The following is a 14,571-nucleotide window of genomic DNA, read 5'->3' as shown; positions in this document are numbered from 1 at the left end:
TCTTTTCTAGTTCATCAGCATCCTCCTTGAACTGTTATGCTGCAAATTCAACAGGTCTGAGCTGAGCTATATTTACTCCTGATTCTTGCACATATCATCCAGAGATTTTTGCCTTCATCCAGAGATAACAGGGTGGTTCACAACATACCACTTATTTCATTTATTAATCACCTTCCATGAAGCATCTATGGGACACGGGTGGTGCTGTGGTATAAACCACAGAGCCTAGGGCTTGCCGATCAGAAGGTTGGTGGTTCGAATTCCTGCGACGGGGTGAGCTCCCATTGCTCGGTCCCTGCTCCTGCCAACCTAGCAGTTCGAAAGCACGTCAAAGTGCAAGTAGATAAATAGGTACCGCTCTGGCGGGAAGGTAAACAGCGTTTCCGTGCGCTGCTCTGGTTTGCCAGAAGTGGCTTAGTCATGCTGGCCACATGACCCGGAAGCTATACGCTGGCTCCCTCGACCAGTAAAGCGAGATGAGCACCACAACCCCAGAGTCATCCACATCTGGACCTAACGGTCAGGGGCCCCTTTACCTTTATGAAGCATCTAGCAGCAACTTCACAAAACCTATATATATAAAAAATATAAAAACATATTTATATAAAAGCAGTTGAAAGTTACATATATGAAAACTATTTTAAATCCAATACAGATTCCAACTGGGATAAAGAAATGGTAAATTGCAACTTATTCCTAGAGTTTCTTTGTCCTTCTTGGGCTGCGGTTTGAAGTGCACATATCTTGACAGTGATACAAAAAAAATGCATAGTTTTGTGAACAGCAATAAAATGTTTCTCATGTATACACTCAAAAAAAAGGAAAAATTCAAAGAAATTTTTAAAAAGGCCTTAAGCATATTTGACATCATTCAGCAACTGTATTTTCTGCTCTGTCATGTTGCTTTTCAGTTTCTGATTAACCGGCCACAAAACAAACCATGAAAGATGCAGCCACTTTGTTTGAGCATTGTAAGGACATTGTCAAATATTGCAAAATGAGACTGGATTTAAAGCAGAAAGAATCCATGCAAAATGTGAATGAAAAGATCAGTGACAAAGATGAAAGACTTTCTTTCAGCAAAATGTTGAACTACAGCATCTATCATTTCAAGGAGAAACTAGAAGAACTGGTGGTTTTTTTAAAAAAACTTTTTTTATTTTTATTTTCCAGTATCGTTCCAATAACAGCTTCATTATAAAATACCAATTTTATCCAATTAATACAGTTATTAATGCCAAATATTCGTATGTCAAATTATACAATTTAATTAAACTAGCCGCCTCGCATGCTAGAGTTGATGAGTTCATTCTTCTACATTTTTTCTGCTTTCCAAAATTTTAATAATTTCCATTCAGATATAATATAACAGCTACAATTTTGTGATTTCAATTAGTGTTGGCATAATAGGTAATTTATAAAGTTTCACGTGAGGAACTTTAGCTGTAATCCTTATTCTTTCCTGCATGTGACAATTTTTCCCATGTTTTCCCATCCATTTATGGTGGTGTATTCCTGCAACTGTTGATGGTTTCCGTGATGTCTTGGGAGAAGCTGTTATCTCACAGTTTCCAAAAGTCACTGCATCACTTCATCCTGTGATTCGGCTTCCAGTAAACAAGCCATCTTCGCCATTTTTGCAGCCTAGCAAGAATCATCTGAATCTAGACTTCAGACAGTTAATCCAAAAACGTCTATTCTCGCAGCTGGTAGGCTCATTTCCTCCCTGCCACTGATTTATGACCATTTATCCTTATCTCAAACACATTCCTTTGTGTATAATAGAGATTAGGGAGGATTTTGCTCTATATTTTCAAAGCATAGCATTTCTCCCCCCCCCTTCCCTCTCAGTTCCTTTCTCTCACATACGCAGTTCCAATTTTGTTAAATTCCATATTCTATTCCAATTTATTCCATCCTCACTTGTGCAGATATTTTTAAATAAAACTTGCATTCTGGAGTGGGGGTTGCTGTATCATAAATGTAGAGAAAAACCTTAAGTAAGCAAACCGTGGGCTCTCCTCCCCTCGTCGTCTCTTTCACTGAATGAAATCTACTCTCAATCCAAACCTTTCACATCCTTGTAGCTGGGTTGTTTTTGTAGCTTCTTATCTCATTGTCTCTGGCATGCACCTGTAGTTTACTCCAATTAAAGTCCAATTAACAGGATAACCTATGCTTCCAGGGATGAGATGGGGGGGGGGGGGTCGCAGCAGATTGAGTGCTCCATGCACCCAGTGCCTTTACCTGCCGTCACATTCCATGGGGCAGCGAGTGCCAGACCGCCAGGCAAACGGTGGATGAGAGCCTGGTTCCTCTTCCAACCAAAGAGGAATGCAGATAATGAAATTCCTCCATCATTATCTGATTATCTCTGTCTGTCTCTCTCTCGCGGTGTTGGGAGAAACTCTATTCCTGGTGCACTGGAAACACGAAGCCGGAAACTAAAAGAACTTTGTGTAGGGTGGAAGAGAGACCAGATTTTGTGACTTTTGGTGAAATAATTGCTGGCACTCTTTTTGATTGTTGTAAAAAAGTCTAAGTAAACTGGGATACAACAGTGGCCAAAACTCAAAGGTTTTGCAGGTTATGGATTCCTACCCATACAAGTATTTTCTACACATCATCATCATCTTACTACCAGGCTTTCACTCTTAAGATCTGAGGGTGGATCACAACAATTTAAAATACAGTGCAAAGAGTTTAAAACAAATTGCAATCACAAAAATAGTGTGGGTCCCAAAAGCATAGTGTTTAATGGCCAGGGTAAAGTGGTGTGTCTTCAGCATTTGTCAAAAACTGTATAGTGAGGGCAAGTTTTACAGCACTAACATATTACTTTCCCTAGTTTGTAATAATTAATCATTATATTAACCTCTCTTTCAAACCATTGCCTAGATTCCTTGAAGAAAGGGCAGGATCAAGATCATAAAAATGAGGGAAAACTAAATCAGTTTTGTTAGTACATCATTGCATATTTCAAACATGTTTCAACAAAATATTAATTTTGAGCAGGTGATTGTAACTAAGGATAGAATACTGGTATATTAGGAGTGCATTTGGTAATGCAAATCTTAAGCATGTTGCAAGATGAACTCTGCATGAAAAAAATGTCAGTGTCTAGGATTATTATTTATTTTATAGAATTTACACACGGCTTGATTGTTTATAAAACCCTCAAAGATAACAAAATCAATTTAAAAATTACAACAGAGGATTGAAATTGAATTTATCTTCAGTAGTGTATGCTTCAATATGATATGTCAAACACTCTGGGGTTTTAAGCCCAATTATATAGCCTAGGGAAAAGGACGAAAGTGCAACTGCAATCAGCGAACTCAAACCTTGAGTTCTGCACTAGCCACCTCAATAAACATGAACACCTGCAAAAGTAGAACCATATGGTTTGAGATGCATGTACCATACTTTGTTAAAGAGACGCAAAACTATAGTGAGACGCAAAATTCAGCTCAAATTAACAGTGAAAAGATGCAAAACTTTTCTATTTTCCTTGAATCAGCATTATAGGCCAGCATGTTTGTATTTTCGCATATGCTCTTGATAAAAGTTCTGTGTTGTGCCTATGAGTTATCCATATAATTATGTATTTGTATGGTGGTTGTTAAATCTGTGCTTCTCTGTTCTAATTATGTTGTTAGCTTTCTTGGGTTTTTGGAATATTAGTGCTTGGCTAATTGTTATATATGTTATATATGATTCTTCTTGCAGGCTAGTTTAAAAGCACTATGATACTGAGAGCAAATGTTTTAAGATACAAAAATATAAATAAAATAATATCTTAGAATGATCAGTTTTTAAACTGTAAAACCTTATGAAAATTAGAAAGGATTACCTCATTACTGTCTTACAGCGTGATTTACATTTTTCATTAATATACTGTGCAACATTTTCATATGCTTGCTGGTAGCCACTTGGTGTAGTACAGGTGCAAAATAGATTCATCGGTATAAGTGGACTCACTTGTTGGAGGAATTGATTCAGGATAAACCATATTTACTAAGATAGCAGATACGATTTTTTGTTTGAGAAGAAGTAAAGCACCACAGCTAAACAAAAATAGTTAGCTTATGAAAATCTTTATGGTCTGGGTTGTTTTTATATTTCTGTTCTTATGTCTTTGCATTCCCTCTCCTTACATACATTCTGAGGTGGCAAGTGGACAAGCGTAACTTACAAATTGGTTTCACCTCACCTTGTCTCCTAGGAGAAGGAGAAACTGTATGTAGAGCTGAAGCACCTCTTGGCCCGTCAGCCTGGACCAGAAGCAGCAGAACAGTTGCAGTTGTATCGGCACACTCTGCGGGAGAAGACCAAGCAACTTAAAGTAAGAGTCATTTCCAATAATTCATTATATAAATAGTAAGTGTAGAAATAGATAGATTGTACTCCCCAGCCCCAGGAAGTAGGAAATCATTATTGTCAGGGACATAAGGACTTGTGTTTTGAAAAACATTTTGAACCTGGAGGTATACTTCTTAATTCATGGATAAGTACTTTAAGAATAGAACTACAAGTATGTTTTTACCCCAGGAAGGTAAATGGGACCTCCAAATTTAGAGGCAGAATTCTTCTGAGTAACTTATCAAGCAGAAGCAGCATGCTTTCGGTAAAGTCTTTTTCAGAGGCAGTATGCAAATGTATTGGTAGAGGTGAACCAGTTGATATTTTATACTTTTGAAACAATACCTCACCAAAGGCTCCTGAGTAAGCTTAGCAGTTATGGAATGATTAAAAGTCCTGTTATTAATCAGTAACTGGGTAAGAAACAGGAAGCAGAGTGTAGGAATAAATGGACAGTTCTCCTAACAGAGGGATGTAGTAAGTGGAGCTCCCACAATGATAGGCATTAGGAGCAGTGAAGCAACCAAATTTCCCGATTGCACTATATTGTTCAAGGTGGTTAAAATAGAAATGCACTGTAAGGAGCTTCAAAAGGATCTCTCTAAACTGGTTGAATGGGCAATAAAAAGAGAATGCCGTTCAATGTAAGGAAGAGCAAAGTGATGATTAATTTCACATATATGCTAATAGGATCTGAGCTGATGGTGACTGTCTAGGAATAGGACTTGGGGTCATAGTGGACAACTTGATAAAGATGTGTGTGGCAGCTGTGGAAAAAGCAAATTCCATGTTGGGATCATTAGGAAACAGAACGAAAATAAAACTGCCACTATCATAAAGTTTGGTGATCCATAATTTAGCATGGCTATTCTTATGAATCATATGAACTGTGCTTTTTGGGAAATGCCCACGAGTTCTTTACACATACAATTCTGAAGAAAGCTATTGTATGAATTGCCTAACACTGTTGTTAGCATTTCGTGGTATAATATTTGTTTATAAAATTTAAGAAATGAAAATCTAATTAGAGCATAAATTTACAGCCTATTACTATAAATGCGCATTCCACTTGGGTCTTTGGAGATGCTGCCAGATTTTTATACGAGACTTAATTTCCTTTTTAAATGAGTTTTTTTTAAACATCCCCGTCAAAACAGTTTTCCTTCTGTCCTTAACAAGCTAGCAGAAACGGATTGAGAAAACATTGCTAAACCCTTCATTTTTCTCTAACGGTGCATTGACTTATATTAGCCTCGCATCTTATTAGAGGGCTGACAAGAGTAATCTTTCTTAACCCCTTGTCACTGTAAGGCAGGGTTTCCTGGGTGAGAAAAGCTTGTTTATGCCTCCTGGAACCGCTTGATGCACCATGTTAAGCAGCAACAGCTAATATGTAATGTAGTGCTCTTCCTTCATTTTCATTGCGTGAAAATACAATAGAGTGCATTCTTTCCCCTCCCCCACCCTTGTTTACGCATTCTAAGGAAATCAGCATGAAAAGTAATACCCATTTGCCATAGGTGGTAATAACTAAGGCTGCAACTTATACCTCGGATAGGAGATGACCATTAAGATTTTTGTGCTGGCTTTTGCACTCAACATATTACACAGACATTGGATAAAACACAGCAATTAGTTGTCTGGGTTGTTTTAAAGTTTGTGGGCTCATAGAGTAATGTTTGAAACTAAAATAACAGTCTATGCTTATGGTCAAAGAGTTGTAGCCAACAAAGGTAGAGCAGATCCATTTAAATTAATGGACCTAAGTTAAAACAAAAAAATTCCTTCCAGTAGCACCTTAGAGACCAATTAAGTTTGTTCTTGGTATGAGCTTTCGTGTGCATGCACACTTCTTCAGATATGATAAAACAATCATTTAGTTTCATTGATACCAATATTGATAGCAGTTATTACATACAGACTGCTTCCATTTGCACAGCCCATGAATAGATATACTATACTTACTGTAACATTCTGATAGTATGAAAAATCTTTTGAGATAGTCAAGAACAATATTCAGTATTGGTATCTGAAGAAGTGTGCATGCACACGAAAGCTTATACTCAGAACAAACTTAGTTGGTCTCTAAGGTGCTACTGGACTATTTTTAATTTTTTTTTTATTTCAGCTGCATCAGACCAACATGACTACCTACCTGAATCTAAGTTAGTAATGTGCATTTATTTTAGGGGGTTCACTCAGTATGATTCAACCCAGAGAAACAAAAACACTAGTACAAAACATTAAATTTGTTCTTTTCTAAGCCTTATGATTTTTAAGCCACATGAATATTGTTCTTGACTTATCTCAAAAGATTTTTAATACTATCAGAGTGTCACAGTAAGTATAGTATATCTATTCATGTGCTGTGCAAATGGAAATAGTTTGTATGTAATAACTGCTATCAGTATTGGTATCAATGAAACTAAATGATTGTTTTATTGTGTATTCTAAGCTGTGTATTGTGTATTTTAATTATGGCATGCTTTTAATGATTCTGTATTTTAACCATGTTGTACAACTGGTCTTTATGCTTTGTAAACTGCTTACGAGCATGCAGACATTAAGCAGTATATAAATTAATGCATCATGATGATACAGAATGAGAGGATCAATTGTGACCCAGTGCAGGGACAGATTTAAATAACAATTATTTATAAAAGCCATTTAGGTACAAGAAGACAACAAATCACCATGACATTTGTTTGTTCTTTTTTTTAAGGTTTTGTCATCTGAATTGAACATGTATGAATCACAGAGTCAAGAATACAAATATGAAATTGAAAGACTTGCCAATGAGCTTCTAAATGTAAAGAAGAAATACCTCACTCAAAAACGCAAGGAACATGAACACAAGTAAGTGATAGTATCAGTGGTGGTAATAATTACATTATTTAATAATAAATTATTGCTCAGCTGAGATCGGATTATGACAGCAATCTCATGTGTGTGGATACATGTTCCCCTGGTGAGATACGTGAAATTGCCAAATATTGAGTACTTCCTGTAAGCCACTTGTGTGAAAATTCCCCCAAGTGTAGTTTTATCTCTTTTTCCATGTCACTGCCCAGCTTTCTTAATCCTTTAATTACAACTGTTTTTCCCCCCAGCCACATCCTGCCCTCTTCCCCCCTGCATTTCATTTCTGTTCCAGGGGTTTTATGTTGGTCCAGACTCAAGTAAACTGTTGCACTAGCAGGAGACAGCGCAATGAATCCTGCTAGTGCAACAGGGCTCCCCACTTCTCCCCTGTGCATAAATCGTGCACCCACTTACACCCCTAAATTGGCTGTAGGGGAAGGAAAGGGGAGATAATTTCATCTTCCAAGAAAAAATGCTTGCACTGATGTAATAGCTTGATGCTGAATTCCTCTCTTGGTTTGCTATTTCCAGACATATTTTAATTGCATCCCATCAGTGCTTTGTTTGGTGTATGGGGCATTAGCAGTTTGACTTCACCCCAGAAGGCACACTCCATTGTCTCTCGAGACAGATGGATGCCAATAACTGCTTTGCTCTTTCTCATTGATGAGGGCTTTGTTCCTTCACATTGGAATCTGAACAGAGTATATAGCCAGTCTTCCAAAATCAGCTACATATTACAAAACCCAGGACCAGGGGTCAGCAACTTTTTCAGCAGGGGGCCGGTCCACTGTCCCTCAGATCTTGTGGGGGGCCGGACTATATTTTGAAAAAAAATAATGAATGAATTCCTATGCCCCACAAATAACCCAGAGATGCATTTTAAATAAAAGTACACATTCTACTCATGTAAAAACACCAGGCAGGCCCCACTAATAACCCAGAGATGCATTTTAAATAAAAGGATACATTCTACTCATGTAAAAACATGCTGATTCCCAGACCGTCCACGGGCCGGATTTAGAAGGCGATTGGGCCAAATCTGGCCCCTGGGCCTTAGTTTGCCTACCCATGCCCTGGACCATTCCTGTTTCTGGAAATTCTCAAGATCACACCTGTCAATTTTAAAGCATTCAAACATCACAATTTGGGATAAACCCCATGTTTAGAGCTTCATGTGATCACACACATGTCTCTTTAGCTGCATGTACATATTATTTAACTGATCTAATAGTCTCTTGATTCTGTTCTCAGTCACCAGTCTAGATTTTTGCAATCATGCTTTCCCCCATCTATGAATTAGGTGTGCGTTGCGCAGTTCAAATAATTTAATATATTCCTGTTTCGCTCCTTCCTGTGCTAGGACCCGATTTTTAGAAGCTGCACTAGTACCCATTTAGAAATATGGAATTTGTTTTCAAACTACTTACTTCCTTTACCACCCGAACTTCATGTTTTTAGATAGCAAACAGTTCTGATGACTGAATTAGCAAAACAGTCAGCAATCAAAGGCGACCTCTGCCCATCTGCAAATGGCATAATGTTGCCTTGATGTTTGGAATTAGCAACAATTGTTCATGGCTAATGGCCTTCCTGGGGCTTTATGATCAATACATAAAGCTACCATAATGTCTAGTAATCCATTTCCAACAGCTAAGTGTCCTTTTGAAAACAGCTATAATCTTTAGAATTTGAACCCTGGGCTGAGCTTTTCCATTTCAGCATCTGCCGTATTTTATTTCTAGAATTTCATTTCCTGCTACTATTATATTTTTAAAGGGCAATGGACCATCTATAAGGAATAGAGTTACGCCTAGATATATATGAGTATTACATACAGTACTGTGAGGTTTTCATTTTTTGACAGTTTTATGCCACTTCCATATTGAATTACCGGTATGTTTATAAGTCCAGAAAGGAGAATCAAGCCATCTCCTTTCCTCTTTTTTCTTTTTATTGTTTTCTTACTATTTCCTTCTCCTTCCTTCTGCCCCCCAAAATATGTAGTCAAGGAGACCTGCACATGCTTAGCTACATCTTTCTAGTGTAGTATATAGTCCAGTGTCTATTACAGCTTTAATAAATTTGCAGTGTAGGGCATGATTTTGGGACTGCTACAGAAAATCATCATAAGCTCTCTTTTGCTTCTGTTGCATGTTTGGATCACAGTCATTAGTCATTATTTAGGAGAGTTTGGTGCACAGTTGCATACATGCTTGCAACAATCTCAGCCTTTCTCTTTTCCTCAGTGCCACAGTCCTTGAATTACTTTTTAAAAGAAAACATTTACTAGGAAGCAAATTTAAAATATTCTCCAGGAAACCATTTAGTTTTTTGAACCATAGGGTTGTATCCAACTAAGTTCTACTCAAAATATACGGTATGCAGTGGAAGTAATGGACCTTAGGTGAGACATGCCCATTAATTTTAGTGGGTATGCTTTGGGGATAACTAGCACTGGATACATACAACCCATTGTTAGCTTCAGACATTTTTGAGGCTTTGATCTGTACCATAAAAAGTCCAAAGATGTTTAAAATTTTGTTAGGAAAAAAAATATAATACAGCATTTTTGCGTGTTTAGACCTTTAACCTTCCCCAAAATAAATTCACACATGACTCAGATATTTGGTTTGGTTTTTGGCAGAATTTAGGCCACAACTTTATTGATTACAACCAAGTGAGTGGTTGCATAGGTTCTGGTTCGACTAATTCCCTGCACCCTTGCAGGCAGCCCTGTCCCAGAGCCACGTTTGTGGGACAGAGAAGGATGAACACCAGGGAAAGCTGATGGAAACAGCCAAACAGCCGTTCTGATGTCCCCGGGACTCGGCCACTGGCCGGACCCCTTTCAGGGACCGACAAACCATTGAGTCCCTGGATTCCTGTATCGGAATATCCTGCATTTCCATAGGCGTGGCCACATCACGTGCCACGCCTATCACCTGAACCAGCGCCTATCCACAACTTAAAAGTTGTGACTAGTTGCTACGTGGCAGGTGAAACCCAAATGGCACCAGCCAATCAGCCAAGTGGGGAAAATTCCTACCGTGCCCCTGTCCCAACGACAGACAACACACAACGGCATAGCAAGGTCAACGCAAGCCCTAATTATAAGGAGTGGTGGGTGGGTGTTCCAATGCATTAGGCCCCAAAGAGGAAGCTCAGCAGCCTTGCATGGGCTTAAATAGGTCCCGCGTTGCGGCATTTTACGGCGCCCCATTGGCCAGATTGCACCCCAGCAATGCAGGACCGACATATCAGGGGTTGTGGCCTTGATTTCCAGTTACCCCCACAACACTGGGTTGGGTTGCAGGTCGCACCGCAACACGTGCCCTCTTTTAATGGAGGACCCGATTTGTGCTCTAGTACCACCAGTTTACAGTGATCTGATGAATTTGTTGGAATGTTTTGCTCCATTTATGTAGTTGTACATCTCAGTTCAGGAAAATGTGTCTTTCACATTGCTCTCCTGGGCCCCCTCCCTTTTCCTCATTAAATATCTGAGTGGATAGTTAAACTATGCTGCTTTCTCTTAAGGCTGCTAAATTCAAGTTGTGATTGTTCTTCCTATGGCTTCAAGTCTATAGGCCACAGCTATCGGTTCAAAGTTATATAGGCAGTGTTGGCTTTGTGTAAAAAGAACAGACTGGATAATTATCTCTGTAAGTCTGTTAAATGGTGGAAATGGCTAACACAATTTCTTCATTAAAATTCAACAAATAGGAAAAAAATCCCTTTTTTGCCTTTGATGATTTCAGCTTTTTATTTGAAAAACAAATAATCATTTGGGGGAGTAGTGCCAAGATTAGAAATTCCAAGTCTTACATTTATTCTTCTTCTAATGAGAAACTGTGACCATTTTGAGGAGGTAACATTAGGAAAGCTCATTTAGTTCTAATTTTTAATAATTCTGCGTACCGCAAGCAGTCACCTAATTAGATCCAAACAGGCATCTAATTGTGGTTGTTTAGCTAAACAAGCTTTCATCAACTTATTTTTAATGATCTCCTGATAGAGCTATTGCTGCTATTAAAACTTTTGGAACTTTTCGAAATGATACTGAGATAAAAAATATAATAATATGCCCTCTTTCTTTCTTTCTTTCTTTCTTTCTTTCTTTCTTTCTTTCTTCCTTCCTTCCATCCCTAAGGGAAAAGGAGAGAGCCTTGAGTAACATAGAGCATGACTACCAAGGAACGAGAGGCAGAGCTTCACGCTTCACCGGAGGTGGTTTCCCGCTTAATAACCCACCTCCCAAAATTGTGGCCTAACACCATTGCATCATTAAACCTCATCCAGTAGAACGGAAAAGAGACATTGGCATGTCCAGCTGAACTAAAATGTTTTTGAATACAGATTAGATAATATTACGGTTTTTAAAATATTTTGTAGCAAAATATTTCTTCGAGGTTAATGTGTTCTTTTTTTAAAGGTAGCATTCTGGCATAGGCAATGCTACTTTTTATGCCCAGTTAGTTGAATGCTGCACATAATGAAGTCACTCCCCATCCCATAGATATATTTGGAGCAGATATTTCAATTTTTACAGTTTTTGTTGTACTTCTAAGTACTCAAGACTAGAGGTAAGTTCAGTTGAAATCAGTGATACATGCTTCCAAGTAAATATATTGCATATAAAATTGTAATCAACTGTAAAAGATCCATACCTATGTTGGCTTAAACTACCTCTTCTTCAGCATGAAAAAACATGAAAAATAACTAGAATGCTAATAATTTAGCTTAAGAATTCATCACTTTATTGGAACAAGATGAATCTGTGAAAGTTTAAAGTCATACATGTTAAACATTCTCAAAACTCATTAGGAACATTGGGAAGGTTTGCGATAACATTAAGCCCATACTGGTGAATGTATTTCCTTTTTATGCTAGATAGCTAGTATGATGGCAACATCTTTGACTGTACATCTCAGTCTGTACATTTAGAGTATGCCTATCTTTCATTAATTTGCTTCTCATGTATCAAATCTAGAGTCTAAATATAACCAACCTTACATTTTCATATCTGTTAAAAGGAAGACGCTGATTTAGTTCTGCAACATTTAAAGGTTGTGTACGTTTTACATCATATATACCTCTCCACACCAAAACCTTTTCAACCAAAGAGATTTAATTATCATTCGTTAGCAAGCCATTTAATAATGTCAATGTGTGAGGTGCTGAAGAATGGGGATAAGAGTTTAAAATACAATGTCTTTGATGTATTCTTGCCTCAGGGATGAAAAACTCCCAGGAGAGATCCTGATAAATATTTCATTTAAAAAAAAACTTTTGCAAAGATATTGATCTTTTGTTTGGTGGAATACAGAATTGTATATTAAAGCCCCTTTGGAAAACTATTAATGTTAAGTGTTTATTTCCCAGAAATCAAGTAATCTGTGATGGGGAATCATTTTGCTTTTATATAAGGGACAAAGATACTTAGTTATTAGAGGAATTGTCATTGTCTTTAATTTCTGAAGCAAATATTCTTGTCTTTCGTGTCTTGTTTCCTGAAGATATCAGTGAATACTTAAAATTACGTTTCTTAACATTTTCTTACCATCATAACAATCAACTCACTATAAACAAAATATGCAATGTGCAACTCCTAGTATCTTGCTGCATCAGCTGCATAGAACAGCAGAGACTGATTTAGGTTGGAGCATCCATCTTACCAATATTGCATCGGTGAATTAAATGCAATCAGAAAAAGAGCATCTGAACCAGCTGTGTGGGTAAGCCCTTAGACATGTTGGCTTATGAGAGTCTGAGTTTTTTTATATTCTTTCCCAAAACATCTTCACAGCTTTCTTAAAATGCTGTTATATGCATATGTGCTTATTTTGCTTTCTTTATAATGGAATTTGTTCAATCTCAATTCAGTACAAATTGGAACAATACATAGTTGAAGGTGTAGCTGCTTTACCCTGGCACAATGCCATCAGAGTCAACAAAGCTAAGTTTATTAATACCAGCAGGTAATCTGGCATGTTTCTGTATAGACAGGTGGCTCCTCGTAGGATAAAAGGATGTATGCTGACTTTAGCAGAATCATTGCTCTCATTTCCCCCTACATCTTGACCCTTTTGCTAATGAAAGCAGCAAAAGCATAACTGAAACGTCATCTCAGGTTCCTAGTGAGCTCATATTTTCCAAGGATATTTGAGTCATTGTCCTGTATAATGTCAGCATGATCCAGCTAAAGAAAAGCACTTTTAACCTCTGTTGATTTCAACTGAGATAGGCAATCATGTGCTAAGTCAGTGGAAATTGTAAGGCTACAGTTCCTAATAAAACTTACCAGGAAGGAAAATCTGTTCAACTCAAGAGGATTAAACTTCAGAGGAAGCATATGTATGAGCAAGCTGAAAAGTGCTTTACTTCAGCTGGATCATTCCCAGCACATTTTAAGGTTGGATGAATATGATTTTTTTTTTTTGTTAGGGTCAAGCTGTGTTTGCCGATGTTCTGCAAAAAAGGAAAGGGGTTTGTGATGTGTGGCTGCAGCCCACTTGAATGAGTGCTCAATTAGAAAGATGGGGGTTCAGATTTCAGTCATTCCACAGTAAGAATGGTTTGTCTTGGTCAAATTACTTCTTTTTCTTCTTCTTCGCAATTCATATCTACAAAATGCAAACTGTCAAATTGCCTCCACACCAGCAATGAGCATATGAGGCTGGTTTTGAGGTTAAAGGTCACACTTTAATTAAGGACCTGCAAGGGAAAAAACTAGAAAAAGTGTTGGTCAGCTACCTTAGTGAAGAATAACATCTTTTTCCTTTTCCATCCATGTCCAGCACCTCTAATCTGCCTGGTAACTGACCAGTGATCAGTGCCCTGATAGCCTATTCACCTAAAACTGCAAGCTAAGGAGCAGAACCACCTCCCCCTGCTGTCTAGCATTCAGAGGGATGGCCTCATCAGCACCATATCCACTCCCCACAAGGTTGGTCAGCTATAATGATGAGAGTGGGTGAACACCCCTTCACCAAATTTGTGCCGTTCAGTGCTCACCACCGAAGCGAAGCTAAGTCCCCTCCATGGCTGCACCATATGCCTGTTATGCTGGAAAAGCCAATTGAATTGATCAACAACTCTTTAGATTCGCAGTATGGAGTAGGTGAAAAAAGATGGTTTCAGCAGTCACCCCAAGTAACTTTTTAAAAATAAACAAGACACATTTGTTGAGCTCATCTCTTAGAAAATTGCTATAAAGCAGTTTCTGCTCAGAAAAGTACCTCATTCATTAGACCACAATTAAAGGTCAAATGTTTAGGGAATGGACATAACGGTGAAGAAGGGGATGAAGCTGTCAGGTTTGGAGTCTGGTTTGGGCAGCAGGTA

General features: G+C 38.0%; 1 protein-coding gene across 1 annotated transcript in view; it reads left to right on the top strand.

The window, feature by feature from the left end:
• The window catches only part of CFAP58 (cilia and flagella associated protein 58), an 80,681-nt gene extending 68,097 nt beyond the window's left edge, over positions 1–12,584 (top strand). The window contains 3 exon segments of the mRNA XM_033148160.1: positions 4,226–4,345; positions 7,085–7,218; positions 11,378–12,584. Of these exon segments, the coding sequence (XP_033004051.1) occupies positions 4,226–4,345; positions 7,085–7,218; positions 11,378–11,498 (375 nt within the window). The 3' untranslated portion in view covers positions 11,499–12,584.
• Positions 12,585–14,571: the final 1,987 nt, after the last annotated feature.

This window comes from Lacerta agilis, chromosome 5 (assembly GCF_009819535.1).
Source record: "Lacerta agilis isolate rLacAgi1 chromosome 5, rLacAgi1.pri, whole genome shotgun sequence".
In the NCBI taxonomy this organism is placed as follows: Eukaryota; Metazoa; Chordata; class Lepidosauria; order Squamata; family Lacertidae; genus Lacerta; species Lacerta agilis.
The sequence above is the reverse complement of the archived record's forward strand: the minus strand, read 5'-3'. Positions and strand labels throughout refer to the sequence as shown.